Consider the following 15,741-nt stretch of genomic DNA (forward strand, 5'->3'; position numbering starts at 1 on the left):
GGGGTCAGGGGTCACAATCTCAGAATAAGTGGTTAGATATTTAGGAGATAGATGAGAGGAAATTTCTTGACCCAGAGGACAGTGAAACTTTGGATGACTGTGGAGGCTCAGTCACTGAGTATCTTCAAGAAAAGAAAATAGTGCAGGTAATTATTGCTGCGGTAAAATATCAGCCATGATTTTATTGAATGGCAGAGCAGACATGCCTACTTCTGCTATTTTTAGTGTCCTTGTATTTATATATCTTTTTTATAAAAGTAAAAATAATTTTCCAGAATTTTAAAGTTTGCAGAGACATAAAGTGAGGAAATGTAGTAAATAGTAATGTGGACAGCACTAGAGTTCGGGAAGGTGTGGATAGATGATATGGGTGAAAGAGGCAGATTTGTGACACATTGAATTTAACACACAAAATGGTGAAGTGACAGAATGAGGAGAGGCATTGTGGACTAACTAGCATAATTTTTGAGTCCAAGGAATCTTAAATTATGTCCCAGGGGACACACAAGACACATGCCCTGAAGAGTAGCATTTTGCTGTTGGTAGGGTGGTAGACACATGAGACATCAATAAATCTACTAGCACCACAAACTATGGATGAAGTATCATGGGGACAAAGTGAAAATCTTGAAGGGATGTTTGAATCCAATGCATCAGAGATCATTGAAGCTACAAGTTCACCACATCCAATCAAAGACCGGGGGAGTTATTGCTGAATATGTAGTCATGCTAAAAACTAGCCAAGAGGTGCAATTTCCATTGTTGTGGGATCACCTAGTGTGAGGACTGGCTGATGAGTGAGTTCAGTGACATTCATGAAATCGAGCTAGTTTTGTTCAGGGTGTGATTGCTGAGTTCAGGCATTGGGTAAACACAAGAGTATGTTCAGGGGAGTATCCTCTTTATCCACAATATTTGTCATCTGGTCACAGAAGACAACTCCAGTGGGAAATTCCTAGGTCTCAAGGACCAGAAACATGAGAAAGACCAGTAGAGCTGTGGGGTACTCTGCAGAATGGGGTGTTGCAAGAACATGGGGCAGGTGCAGAATTAACAGTATATTCACCAATGTATATTTACTGCATTTTAGTGTTTACAATAAAAGGTTTTCCGGTGAAGATGGCAATTGATACAGGTGTAGATTGCTCCTTAGTGGGGCACGATTTGTATGAACATTTTTGCAGTGCAGATCTATTTGTGGGTTGTAGTACCATTCTGAAAGTATGTTTAGGAGAGGAATTGCAGGTTCTCAGGGAAATGTTATACGTAGTCCAGTACAAGGAAATAGAACCACAGCTGCCAATGATCATGGCTAATTGTATGAAATGACTAATACTGAGGGGAAGGACCAGCTCTGGACATTTCACCAATCTGTTGTTTTGATGCCCCACCTGAGGCCCTGCCGGTGTTTTCAGCGCAGTGTGAGCACCTTTTCACTGACTCGTAAGTGGCATGATTGGATAGAAGGTTCATATCCGCATTTGCTTGGGAGCCAAAGACATTTGTTATTGACTGAACTCAGTTCCCAATTCTTTTAAACCACAGTTGAAAGAAGAGCTATGTGGGCATGCTATGTTGGCTCTGGAAGTGTGGCGACACTTGCGGGCTGCCCCCAGAACACTCTATGCAAAAAATGTATTTCACTGTGTGTTTCGACGTACAAGTGACTGATGAAGATACCTATTAGAAGATAATAGGGTGTCGGTGAAGATCCAACATAACTAGTGGGCAATCCCCTTGGTGATAATCCCAAAGGGAGATAGGCTATTATGTGGGGACTACAAAGTAACCAAAACAGAACAGCCTTCACTGCCCACCTCACAATATTGTTCATTCAGTCTTGGTTGGTCCCCTGATTTGATGGTGATGATGGAATGAGGTAGGTTCTGTGCCTGGTGATTGTGGTGGAATACAATCTCACAGCTGCTGATGGCCTATGGTGTCTCATGGGTGTGCAATATAATGTCACCAGAACTGTTCTGGATCTATCTCAATTAGCATGGTGGAAGTGCCACACAAAGGAAAGGAGATAATGCAGTGTGAATATCTTCAAAAGGACTTTATAGTGGACAGTAGATACATGATGCAGCCATAATTGAGTAGGACAAGTGATGGGAGAGCCAAAACCGAGTGGATGGCACACAGTCTTCGGAGGCATTGCAGCTGAATCTAGGACACTTGGAATGGACACTTCAGAGATGATTGACAGTTGAGGAGATGTCAAAGATCAAGAAAAACCAACCGGTGAATTGATTGAATTTGGAATTGGTTGAATTTTTAACTGTACATATTTTAACTTAATGTATAATTTCATGTTTGTAAATAAATAATGGTTTTATATGGGTTAGTTTCAAGGGGAAAGTGGAGTGTAAATATGTATTGCATATGTGTAAGAAATGATTGTACATATTATGTATAATGATCTTGATGCTGCTACTTTATTGCTGGGAATAAAATATGCTCTGTTCATAGCTCCACTTCCAATAGCCACATTGTCAGCAACAATGAAATTCATAGGCACAATTATACTACTGCAGATGGTTGCCCTGATCTGTACCGCAATAACTGATCTTAACCAGGTAAGGTTAATATGCTAAAGCTGCTTTGGCAATTTGACGTAAGAACAGGGAAAATTAACTGAATGGCCCTGTTTTGCCCACTCTACAATGAAACATACTGGAAAACTAATGAGCAAATATTAAACGAAAGCATGCACCTGCCTTTTACATCCCTATGAAGGTTTAAAATGTTGTTTCATTGCTGAATCTGCATTTGTATCATCCCAACATTAGGCCTTCAAGGTTTTGAAACTAATTTTTAATTGTTGCTAGGTCAAATAATCTCCCTTTTGGTTACTGGGAAGAGTGCAGTTATAAATGTGTATTTCCCGTATATTAATAGCTTGCCCCGATGACCCAGGTTACTCTTGGAGTGCTGATGGACGCTAGAGGTTCTCGATTAGTCAGAGGTGAGATTTATAGGGTAATTGAAACGCTTTACGCTAAACTAAACAGGCTGTACAACTTATTCCCTGTACAGGGACGAAAATGTGGCAGACCGCACTTATAAAATAATATTTTTTTTAAACTTAACCCACTTTTACTACATGCAATGGTAACTACTGACTGGTTTTGTGTTTTTGCAAAAGGGATTGAGTGTTCCGGCCGCGACGGGACTTTGCTCAGTGCAGGCAGTAAGCGGAAGGAGTGACCCGGAGGCCGTAGCTTATTTCGAGAGCGATGAGCTGGTTAATGTTCAGTCGCACGGCGGGGCCCAGGGCGCTTCCTGCTCTCCTCTCCTTGCACCCTTATATTGTCGTTCGTACGCCGTCTTCAGAAATGGTAGGTACTGTAATAAGCTGGAGCGCACTCAGGTTGAAAGCGGGAAGTGGGGCCCGGCACTGGAAAAAGCTAGCATGGGCCTCAGATGTACAGACTGTTGCAGATGGACTTTGGAAGGAAATCCCCCTATAGATCGGTGAAAGTGTCACAACAGCAGCGTCCTCTGTGCTTTTCCTTTGTAGCCTTGTTTTAACTCTTAATTCAGGCTGCAGAGCCATATTGCGTTCAGCTGCCGGGTGAATATAACAGGCGTTAAATTGTCGAATTCGGTCCTGGACAAGGCGCCACTCAGGGCGTCCTGGCTTTGGGACTGCTAGAATCGGAGTATTACAAGCAGACTGACAGGGGACTAAAACACCTTGTTGGAGGAGCGATGCAAGAAGGGGACGTAACCCCTGTACTGCCTCGGTCTTCAGAGGATATTGTTTGACTTGGGGAAGCTGTATATCGGGTCTTAAAAGGACTTCTACAGGTGCTGTTTTCTTGTCTGGGGCTCCATTCATAATCATGTACATCTCCTTGGGTTTCCAGGGAGAATACACTTCAACAGTCTCTCCCTGTGCTTCTTGTCCTGCCCTGTGATTCGGTCCCCTATGCATGGGAAGTTGTAGCCTACCAGGGGTCTTTGCGGGACTGTCATCTTTTGGGTAGGACCTATTATAAAATTGTTCCGGTCGATCCCTCCTAGAATGATCCTCATCTGTATCTGAATCCGTATCTTCGGTGTTGCTATTTCGCCCGCTCCCTGGGCAATTTAAATGCATTCCCTGCCCTGTGGGTTTGCTGTGGGCCTGCCTGATTTTGAGTGCCAAGGTCTGATGATGGGCTCCCATAGTCTTGAGCTTCGTACCCTGGGGAGTCATTACTTTCCTAGCCCCTAGATTACTTCCCGGGGAGCTTGAAGGTTTCCCATACCACCACTAGACCTAGTGCGACAAGCGATGGGGTCCGGAAAAAACCTCCCTGCTAAGTCGGTTTTCCTCAGCTCCCTGTTCCTCTGATTCTGAGTAGGTGGGAAGCTGGGAGGGAAATTGGGGATACAATGGGGGAACAGCTGTGCCCCGTTGGGGTAAGGGAGGGGCGGAGGCAATTACCTCTTCCATATCGCTGTCTTCCCCACTCTCAAAAAGTAGTTGAAGTCCAGACATGTCCAAAGGCGCCATTCGTTTACCAGTTTCCCCCTTTGCTTTAATTCCTTTTTTATCATACAATTCACACAAGGCTTTAAGGACTATATATAGACGGGGTATACCTTGGTCATCTGTAATAGGGATATCCCTCCTTTTAGTGTTTACTTCCCAAGAGGTCTGTTTAGATTTCTCATTCAATTTCTCTGCCACCCCTTTCCATTTATTTTGCAAACAATTTGTTTTCCAAACCTCTGTTTCAGCACGCGTACATTTTTCTAAATCCCAAGTCCCCCCCCCCCCCCCAATGGCCAATTATAGTCCCCTAATGTCTTGTTCAATCGTGCACTAAGTTGACGAAAACTGTTTTCTAGATCTGGATTTTCTTTACACAATTTTCCCAAAGGTGTTTTAACATCCCCCTTGTCTAAAGTTTGACCCATTTTGTCACTCTACTCCGGCATCCACTTCAGGTCCTGACCTTCGCGTGGGGGATTTCCCCTCTTAACAACCGGTCTAAGGCAGGATGCTGTTTTGGTGACTCTTATCTCCTCCCCCTCTTCTCTTTTCCCCGAGTGCTCACAATCTCTTACCTTCAACTCTCTACCAGGTCTTATCGGGACCCGATTTTCCCCTCTCGTTCTCCTTGTCTCACTAATCGTCAGCCGGTGCGGCCTGGTTACCCCACTCTGCGCCTAGCAGATTGTTCAAACCTTTGTCAGGAGGCAGGGCCTGGTTACCCTGCTCTGCGCCTAGCCAGATTAATAATACTTAAATAAATAGGTCTTACCGACCGATTTCCCCTCTCCGGTTTGAGGAGTCCTTAGGTCACTCCAGTCGGGGATCGAAGGGGGAGAACTACAGAATTGCGGCTGAGAGGAGACCAGGGTCAAATCACCCTGTGGGCCCATCTCGTCTCCAATCGCGAGTCTCTGCCTCTTCCACTTACACCGATTCACCGCTGGGTGCCGTTTGGACTCCTGGCTGGCTCGCCAAAATTGTCGAATTCGATTGGAGAGAAGACTCAAAAGACCACTGTTCTCGTTCAATCTCTTTATTACTTGATCCGTGAAGAGAGCACCAAGCCAGGCACTTACGTCCTGGACCGGGTGGTCTCTGAGATACATTGATCTACATACATTCTTATACTTTTTCAGAGGTGCAAACAATTACCATACTAGGAATGATCATGCATTAGTCAGGCAGAATGGCACTTATTTTCTACATCGTGATTGGTTACAGACAAAGGAATTTACTTAAAAAAAAGTTACTAAAGCTATAGTTCCTTAATCTTTCAGACCATCTTGTTCCTCTGGTTATCTTTGTACACATAAGGTTTTTCATCGTGGGTTCAGGGTCAGTTTAGTGGAGCAAGAGTCAATTGTGCAGACTTGCTGAGACAGGAACTGATTGTACTTGGTATTATCACACCTCAAGGCTGAAGAAAACTAGCTGAAGCAAGCAAAATCTCTGAAGCAAGGCATTACAAAGTGAAGCGCAGCTATTTCAAGCAGTCTACTACAGCCATAGTGATGTACCCTTTAATTCTCGTTTCAGGGCTCACAATCTTTTACTCTCCTAACCTTTCATTATACACATTCTCAAAAGGGGCACTGTTCTGACTGGCACCTTTAAAGCATTTGGGTTACAGAGCGAGAGAGTTCAGGGAATGTGCCGAGTTTGATTCCCATTCCAGTCAGCTGATGGATCCAGAACAGGGGCAGAGAATGCTGCAATTCATCCCAATATTTTGAGTTTTAAAAGAAACGTATGTCCATTTTCCCAGTTTTTGAGACTTTGCCCGTTTACATTTGAGGTCATTATTAACCCTGTTGCTCTTTATAATTGTCAACTGTGGATATCATTTATGGAAATTGCTACGCCAAGAATTACCGTGAATGTGATTGTCATACCCTCAGTGCAGCCTTCTACATGGTCAACTACACAGGTCTTCTCCAACCTCTTCCACTTTCCCACTTTGCCTGTCAGATCACAGCTTGGGCACCTTCGTTAATTGCTGCTCTTCCTACTCATATAACATTTCTTTCCCACATACCCCAAGAAAATATTTTTGTCCCCTTCATTATTTACATGATGCCTCTTGGCAACATCATGTGAAGTTGTGGGTTTAACTTTTACCCGTACGTTGAATCCTCTATTCCGCCGGTACCTGGCTTAAACCATGAGGGCACTACTGTGTTATTGGACTGCTTGCCTTGGCTGAGGTGCAGTTTCACAATATTATTTGTATAGAACCTTTATCATAGAGCTGTATGCCAAGGCACTTCACCAGGGAATGCCAACAGAAGGAACAGCTGCTGCTAGTGCAATGAGTATAGTTGGAGGTGATTGAGATACCAGAGTTTGTTGAGTGTTGAAACCTTGAACAGTTATGCTGTTAATAAGATGTAGAGAAAAACGGACATACAGGGATGCAAACATATTTAAATACAAGTATTGCCAACATTTGGAAGGTCTGAAAGCACAGGCTTGTTGGGTGAATTGGATTTTAAGATCAAAGGATGTCATCATCAATGCCAACAAATTTAACAGCCTTTCCACTAACTTCACTTCACTCCTAGGTGATTCTTTTATATAGGCTGTTTATAGCTTTTGCAACCTTTTTAAATAAAGTTGAGTTTTTAATCATTTTTCATTTCTATCTTCCCATTTCTATAATGTGGGCTGCAGAACCACATTGTATTCAACTGCTGAATGGCTTCCTGCTTTTGTCCCTTTCAGACCAATTCAAAGCTATGGTCCTATTCATTTCCATCATAGCCTTTTATTTAAAATTCTTTTCTATATTCCTTTGTTTACCTATCAACTGCTCTTCCCGATCCAGTTCCTGGTCTTCTAAGGTCTTGCATTTAGAATTTTAATCTCATGCCTTACCAACTAGTTTTGCTAAACCTGATAGCTTGTACATCACCTGCTGTCCTTTTTGCTCCAAATAGTTGTGGTTATGGATGCCTGAACCTCCTTGTTCTGGAATTACTCCAAAAGAAATCCTTCTCGTAATATCATCGAAATCTGCACCATTAACCAAACCTTTAATCACTCATAAAACTGCCATATTTCAGGATTTTCTTTTGATGATGCCTTTGAAGATAAGTCCTAATAATGACTGTAGGGGATTGCTGCTATTGTATCTTTCCTCCAGCAACAGTTTGCTCATTTGCAATTTGAGGTCGTAGGAGAGGGCAGGGAAGTTGGAAGTGGACCATGTACTTTTCAGTAAGCCTCACTGAGACCCATAATACTACAGAGGCTTACTTTTTCAGTGCCTATTGCTTTAGATATTGGATTGATACATCTCAAAGCTTTCCACAGAATTCAGATTGTTGAATTCCTTTTCAAATATTCTATTGTGTGATTTACACAATAATCAGATGTTAACTAATTTTGTAGTTGCATTGCAGCCATTTATATTTGTGCAATACTTTGATTAATTTTAAAGTAGTTTTAAGCTCTTAAAGATGTGATTGTTACAAAAATCTAAAAAAATACATTTTGTAAGCAACTCCTATGTTTTGCATTTTACACCTTTTTGCTTGATTAGCCATTCAACAATTGGAGCCCAAGTACATAATTCTGGATGAGATGCATATTGTTATCTTGCTGGAAGATGAAATTAGACAGGCAAAAAGAGTGTTTGATTCCCTTGTCTTGCTTTCATTTATGCCCTAAGCCAGTATTCCCATCTGATCCAAAATGCTTAAATTATCCACTGCAGCAAATTTGGTTGGAATTTTAATATGGAAGTCCAAAGCTTGTTGGTGTCACACTGGGTGTACCCAATTGTTTGGTTTCATAAGGGAATTAAAGATTCTGGTGAGATATTAAAAATTACTGTACATCAAAATGTTAACAGGAATTGTCCTTTATTTGGATTCGATTTTAGATTTTTTTTCCAGTAATAATGTGGACTGTAGTCACTGGAAATGCACTTCTGTAAACACCTCGTGTAATGTTTGGGACTGACATAGCTTAACACCACATATTTCCTTGAATTCAGTAGTGTTAGCCATTCCAGCACATAGACCTTATACCCTACCTATCTATTCCTCCATATCTTGCAAAATGAACAGAGCAAAATATGCGTTTCTTGTATATCCTGATATTTATCAAAACAAAGAGCAGTTTGAAACAGTGGCTTTCTTCTTAAACACCATATGCTGTGAAGTCCTGAAAGTTCCAGGCAGGTTTTGTTTGCTTGTGCAGTATCTAGCAACACTACTTCCCCGCACCCCATAACTTGAAACTTCTTTGAGGATCTCCCAGATCAAGGAATATTGAAACATGTTGTTAGATGTAAATTTCAAAATAACATTGGCACATATAATTATATACATGGTAAATAAAACAGTGGCTTTGTGGCGTAGGAGTTAGTTCTGCTGATGCACGGTTCCAGTGGCCCACGGGGTTTGATCCTAAACTCGGCTTGAGTTGTGTGGTGGTTGTATGTTCTTTCCTTGGGTACTCCAGTTTTCTACCACATTGCAGACATGTTGGTAGTTAATAGGTGGGTAGCAGGAGAATTTGAAAGGGGTAGGGGGTGGATGGTGGCAGGGAGTTGATGGGCCTTTGAGAGAGAAAAGGTTCTGGAGAAATAAGTGGTGGGAGCGGGGGGGTGGGGTGCGTGGAAGGACTGATGGGAATGCTCTGAGAGCCAGCACAGTGTCACTGGACTGATTGGCCTCATTCTGTCGTAAGAAAGCCATAGCATGTTCGTGGCTGATGGAGTTGTTTGATATGTCAATCAGTTCAAGTGCTTTGAATTATAAAACCAGTCTCTGCCCAGAGACAAAAATAGCAAAGATATCATCCACTATTGAAGGTATTTTTGCAGCAACCTGCAGAAATAGGAAGCAGTAACCAATTTAACCACAACTTTGTATGACCAGGACAAATGACTCAAATATTTAATTTTGTCCCATGTAGTATCAGTAGGACAATAACAAACCATCTTAGTTGTTGTTTTAAGGTGACTAGGAATGAAGACTCTTTCAATGACTCTGTTGGTTCAGATGATGAATGATATTGTACAGAAAACTGGCTTTCCTACCACTAGGTGCTATCCAGCATCCTCTGCTGGAAGTGGATGTCTATCGAGACTGGATAAAACTTGGTGAGACTTGTATATACCAAAGTAAGATGGCACAGTGTATTGCATTTGGTGATATCCCCTACAGTGGAGAACTTAAATCCAAATTGGGTCACTGCTGTGCGGAGCACCAGTGTATGATCTGCAGGGTGAACCTGAGCTTGCAGTTGTCTGTCACTTTGATTCTCCTGCCCACTCCCACTCTGACCTCTTTGTGCTGTGCTGCACTGTTCCAACAAGGCCCAAAGTAAGCCTGAGGTACAGCACCTTGTCTTTCATCTGGGCACAATGCAGCCTTTGGGATTCTGTGCAGGTCCTGCCCAGGTTACAGCAGGGTTCTGCTCCTGTGAACTATTTGTAACTGGAACAGGTTGTGTTGGAAGTGCAGCTGTGAACCGAGTTCCCACACGGCAGAAGATGCCAGCAGTAGCTGGTAAATCCATCCTGCCAGTCTCCCAAACATCTGTTTGTATATATAAGCTATACATAAGCCAAGCATTTGTAAGCTTGGGAGGACCTGTATTGGATCAATTAATTTAAGGGCTTTATTTTTGTATTAGAGCAGGCCAGTACTGCTGTAAGGTCATTATCTGTAATATTAACTCAGTTTTTCTCTCTCTACAGACACTGCCTGGTATTTTGGGCATCTCTCTCATTCATCTTTTGGTTTCAGGTTTCAGCAACAGCTTTGGCCTGCGTTTCACAGCTTTAACATCTCTCTGTCTCTCTGTCTCTCTGTCTCTCTGTCTCTCTGTCTCTCTGTCTCTCTGTCTCTCTGTCTCTCTGTCTCTCTCACTGCTTTCATTTAAACTATTCACCAAATGACTTCAGGGACATTGAAATAGCCTGGGAAACCCTGGCTTGCCCTATCTGAGATTTTCTTTTTGATTTTTTTTCCATCCCTCACCCACAGTCTTTTTGTAACTTAAAACTATTTATCTTACTTGTCCAGTTCTGATGAAGGCTCTTCAACCTGAAATGTAATCTTTGTTTCTCTTTAGCACAGATTCTGCCTGACCAGCTGGGTGTCTCCAGCATTTTTCAGTTTTTATTTCAGATTTCCAGCGTCTGCACTTGATGTTCAGTAAAATAGCACATCGATGGTCATTGTTAAATCTGGCACGTGGCAAAAGGGCTTTGCAGTGGGTTGAAAGTTTCATTTTAACTGTTTAAATCTTAATGCCATTAAGAATGGTGAGAAAATTGGCAGAAAAAGCAGATGATTGACATTACAGGAGGATGAATATAGCTTAAACTGATTAGTATTTGTCATTTTCTGCATTTTGTTATCTGTCTCATTTGCAGTACTCCGGAAATTTGGCCTAATACCAAAGGGTTTTCAGGGAGAATTGTTGTTTCTAACTAGCAGGGTGTATTTGTGCATTGCCTATTGGACTGAGAATACATCATCTTTTTGTAAGCATATTCATGTTATTCGATTATTGCATTTTGCAGTTACTTGGATCAGATTACATAAGTCTTCATGTTTTAAGTGAAATAACTATGGACAATGTTTAAGTAATTTCAGAATAAACCAAGTCAGTCGTGGATTTATGCCTTTTGATGTTTATTGTGTGTAACCAAATGGACAAAATAATTAAAAACAGAAAGTGCTGGAAATACTCAGCAGGGTCAGGCATCATCAGTGGAGAGAGAAACAGAGTTAATGATTTAATGTTTAATTCAATGACCGCTATTGGTTTTCAACATTTCAATATTGAATAAAATAGTTGTTTGATGTTTAGTTAATCCACCTAATACAATTCATACAAAACAACATCATTGTGCTGGTTTGTCAGTGTGTTAGAAATATATTTTCCTGAGGCTAATGTGAATGCTAACTGTTTAACTGAATGTGGTGTAAAGAACAAACTGCTGGATCTGGCTGTGGGTCAGGCAGCATTTGTGGAGAGAAATGGACAGTTGACATTTTGGATTGAGACCATTCATCTGGACTGATTACAATAGTGTGACCACTTTTTTGGAAGCTTGTAGCCCCAGGCTTCCCTTTTCTGTTGATCCAAAACATATCGCATTCAGCTGTTCTTTGAAATAGCTGGAATTATTTGTAGTTGGCAACTAATTTTTCCTTTCAAAAATGGGTTTGGTCTGGTGCTACAATGTGAAGCAGTTAAGAACTTATAAATATTGGCCAGTGTCAGTCTTATGTTTTATTTCTTGTGTAAACCCTGAAGGAAACAAACCATTGCTGATTCAGTGCTTGTGCAGCTTAGTCTGATAATTATCCACGTCTGAATAGTGAGCATCGTAATATATATCATGTATATAAATGATAGGAATTCATCATGATAAACATAATAATCAACATGCCTGAGACTAATAATTACTGATTAGGGCCAAACCTCCTCTCAGCCTTATTGTGACATTAGCAAGGTGAATCCTTCAGTAAGGAGATGAATAGGAGGAAAAAAAATAGAAAACTTTGGCACTGTCTGTGGATAAAGTAAAAGATTTTAAAGAAACCAGTATTAAGATGCAGAAAAGAGGGGGAGGGAAGGAGAGAATACAAGTTTGCTGGATCTTTTGCTGGACCTAAGGAGGGGCTGACGGGCACCAGCTCCGTGGGACATAAACCTCTGCTCCATGTAATTCTGTGTTTAATTATACAACACACAAATCTATAGAGCATTTAATTTGGTGGGGGGGGCGGGATGGGGGGAGGAAATGTTTGACACTTTGGAAAGACAGAGAATCACATGTAATAAACTTTTAGGTAACCCGGTTCACTTCTATTCATTTTACATTGCATTTGTCCTCAGCAAACTTGCTATTCATATGCAGACACTCGTTCTTGAAGTAGGTGCTCCTTTCATGGTTAGCCATTTATCAGTGATACTGTACTACTTTTATGTCTGTAATGTTGAAATCTTATGACCATTTCTGTTGACTGTCCCTTTATAATTGCTGAGACTGTCATGGGTGATTTCAAATTCCCTAATATTGATTGGCACCTCCTTAGTGTAAAGGGGATAGATGGGGCAGAGTCTGTTTGGTGTGTCCAGGCAGGATTCCTGACACCATATGTGGACAGGCTGACTAGAGGAGAGGCCATACTGGACCTGATACTAGGCAATGACCCTGATCAGATTTCAGATCTCTTGGTGGGAGAGCATTTTGGAGACGGTGACCATAAGTCCTTGACCTTTACCATAGCCTTGGAGGGGGATAGAAGCAGACGATATGGGAAAGTATTTAATTGGGGGAGGGGGAATTATGATGCTATTAGGCGGGAACTTGGGAGTGTAAATTGGGAACAGATGTTCTTGGGGAAGTGCACAATGGAAATATGGAGGTTGTTTAGGGAGTACTTGCATAGGTTTGTCCCATTGAGGCAGGGTAAGGATGGTAGAGTGAAGGAACCATGGCTGACAAGAGATGTAGAATATCTTGTCAAGAGGAAGAAAGAAACTTACCTAAGGTTTAGAAAGCAAGGATCAGACAGGGCTCTGGAGAGCTGCAAGGTAGCCAGGAGGGAGCTTAAAAATGGACGTAGGAGAGCTAGAAGGGGGCATGAGAAGCCCTTCGCAAGTAGGATTAAGGAAAACCTCAAGGCATACTACACGTATGTGAAGAATAGGAGGATGGCTAGAGTGAGGGTAAGACCGATCAGGGATAAAAGAGGAAATGCGTGCCGGGAGTCGGAAGAGGTAGGGGAGGTCCTTAATGAATACTTTGCTTCAGTATTCACCAGTGAGAGAGTCTTGATGTTTGTGAGGATGGTGTACAACAGGCTAGGGCATGTCGACATGAGGAAAGAGGATGTGCTGGAACTTTTGGAAAAAAAATTAGGATAGATAAGTCACCGGGGCCAGATGGGATATATCCAAGGGTATTACAAGAAGCGAGGGAAGAGACTGCTGCACCTTTGGCGATGATCTTTGCCTCCTCACTGGCCACAGGATAGTGCCAGATGATTCAAGGGTGGCAAATGTTGTTCCTTCCTTTGTTTAAGAAAGGGAATAGGGATAACCCTGGGAATTACAGGCCAGTGAGTCTTACTTCAGTGGTGGGCAAATTACTGGAGAAGATTATGGAGACAGGATTCATGGGCATTTGGAGAAGCATAGGCTGATTAGGGACAGTCAGCATGGCCTTGTGAGGGGCAGGTCGTGCCTTACGAGCCTGATTTGAATTCTTTGAGGATATGACAAGGCACATTGATAAAGGTAGAGCAGTGGCTGTGGTGTACATGGATTTTAGTAAGGCATTTGATAAGGTTCCTCATGGAAGGCTCATTCACAAAGTCAAGGAGGCATGGGATCCAGGGAAACTTGGCTGTGTGGATTCAGAATTGGCTCACCCGTAGAAGACAGGTTGGTGGTAGATGGAGCGTATTCTGCCTGAAGGTCAGTGACTAGTGGTGTTCTGCAGGGATCTGTTCTGGGACCCCTGGTCTTTGTGATTTTTATAAATGACTTGGATGAGGATGTGGAAGGGTGGGTTAGTAAGTTTGCAGATTGGTGGTGTTGTGAATAGGGTAGAAGGTTGCTTGCAGCAGGTTACAACAGGACATTGATAGGATGCAGAGTTGTGTTGAGAAGTGGCAGATGGAGTTCAACCAGGAAAGTGTGAAGTGATACACTTCGGGAGATTGAATTTGAAGGCAGAATACAAGGTTAATGGCAGGACTCTTAGCAGTGTGGAGGAACAGAGGGATGTTGGGGTCCATGTCCATAGATCCCACAAGGTTGCTGCGCAGGCTGATAGGTTTGTTATGACGTGCTGGCCTTCATTAGTTGGAGTATTGAGTTCAGGAGTTGCGAGGTAATGTTGCAGCTCTATGAAACTTTGGTTAGACCACACTTGAAGTTCGGTTCTGGTGGCCTCATTATAGGAAGGATGTGGAAGCTTTAGAGAGGATGCAGAGGAGATTTACCAGGATGCTGCCTGGATTGGAGAGCATGTCTTATGAGGATAGGTTGAGCGAGCTTGAGCTTTTTTCTTTGGAACGAAGGAGGATGAGAGGTGACTTGATTGTTCAAGATGATAAGGGGCATAGATTGAGTGGACAGTCAGAGACTTTTTCCCAGGGTGAAAATGGCTAACATGACAGGGCATAATTTAAAGGTGACTGGAGGAAAGTATATGGGGGATGTCAGAGGTAAGTTTTTTTACACACAGATTGGTGGGTGCATGGAACGCACTGCCAGCAGAGATAGTGGGGGCAGATACATTAGGGACATGCTCTAAGGGACTCTTAGGCAAATGAATGATTAAAAAAAAAGGAGGGCTTATGTGGGAGGGAAGGGTTAGATAGATCTTAGAGCAGGATAAAATGTCGGCACAACATCATGGGCTGAAAATGAGGGCTGAAGGGCCTGTACTGTGTTGTAATGTTCTATGTACTAAAGCAGAATGAGGACTTGCAAGCTGGCAAAGTCTGCTAGTTTGTCAGTTTCGAAGTAAATCATTCCTACTCTAATTACACCCTGGAATTCCACTCCTTGGAACAAATTGTAAACTCGTATGTCATCATCTGTTGTAACCAGATTGTAGTAGTGCTGCTCATATTAACTTGAGGTATGTGTTGGATCATTTGACACTTCCTAACAACACTGTAGTTGAATGCCCTCAAGGTATTGTCAGTTGACAAAAGGGCTGGATTGGGGATTAGAAAGGATTAATTGAATGCTTTACATGAGCATAAAAGTAATCAAAATGAAATCTGTGCTTTTAAATAAATTTACAAAGGCAAACATTTGAATAAAATGCAACATTTTCATTTGCTTTCACTTGAGGGTCGTAGAGTTATACAGCACAGAAACAAGCCCTTCAGCCCAACTCGTCCATGCCAATCAAGGTGCCTGCCTAAACTAGTTGCATTTGGCCCATGTCATTTCTAAACCTTTCCTATCCATGTATCTGTTCCAATGTCTTTTAAACATTGTAATTGTACCTGCCGCTACCACTTCCTTTGGCAGCTCGTTACATATACCCACCACGCTCTGTGTGAAGACTTGCCCCTCGGATCCCCTTTAAATGTTTCCTCTCTCACCTCTAGTTTTAAACTCCCCTTACCTGGGGAAAAGACTTGACTATCCTATCTATGCTCCTCATGATTTTACAAACTTCTATAAGATTGCCCCTCAACCTTCTCCGTTCCAGGGAAAACAGTCCCAACCTATCCAATCTCTCCTTGTAACTG

At 42.2% G+C, this 15,741-nt stretch overlaps 1 protein-coding gene across 3 annotated transcripts in view; it reads left to right on the forward strand.

The window, feature by feature from the left end:
- The first annotated feature begins 2,940 nt into the window (after positions 1 to 2,940).
- The window catches only part of LOC127569902 (pterin-4-alpha-carbinolamine dehydratase 2-like), a 39,107-nt gene continuing 26,306 nt past the window's right edge, over positions 2,941 to 15,741 (forward strand). For 2 of the 3 annotated variants that reach the window (XM_052014945.1, XM_052014947.1), the window contains exons 1-2: positions 2,941 to 2,968; positions 3,149 to 3,341. In XM_052014945.1, coding sequence (XP_051870905.1) covers positions 3,240 to 3,341 — 102 coding nt within the window. In that variant the 5' untranslated portion in view covers positions 2,941 to 2,968; positions 3,149 to 3,239. Of the gene's footprint in view, positions 2,969 to 3,148; positions 3,342 to 15,741 lie in introns of those variants that run through there. The other variant, XM_052014946.1, reaches the window with a different exon arrangement.

The sequence above is a fragment of the Pristis pectinata genome, chromosome 4 (assembly GCF_009764475.1).
Source record: "Pristis pectinata isolate sPriPec2 chromosome 4, sPriPec2.1.pri, whole genome shotgun sequence".
NCBI lineage: Eukaryota > Metazoa > Chordata > Chondrichthyes > Rhinopristiformes > Pristidae > Pristis > Pristis pectinata.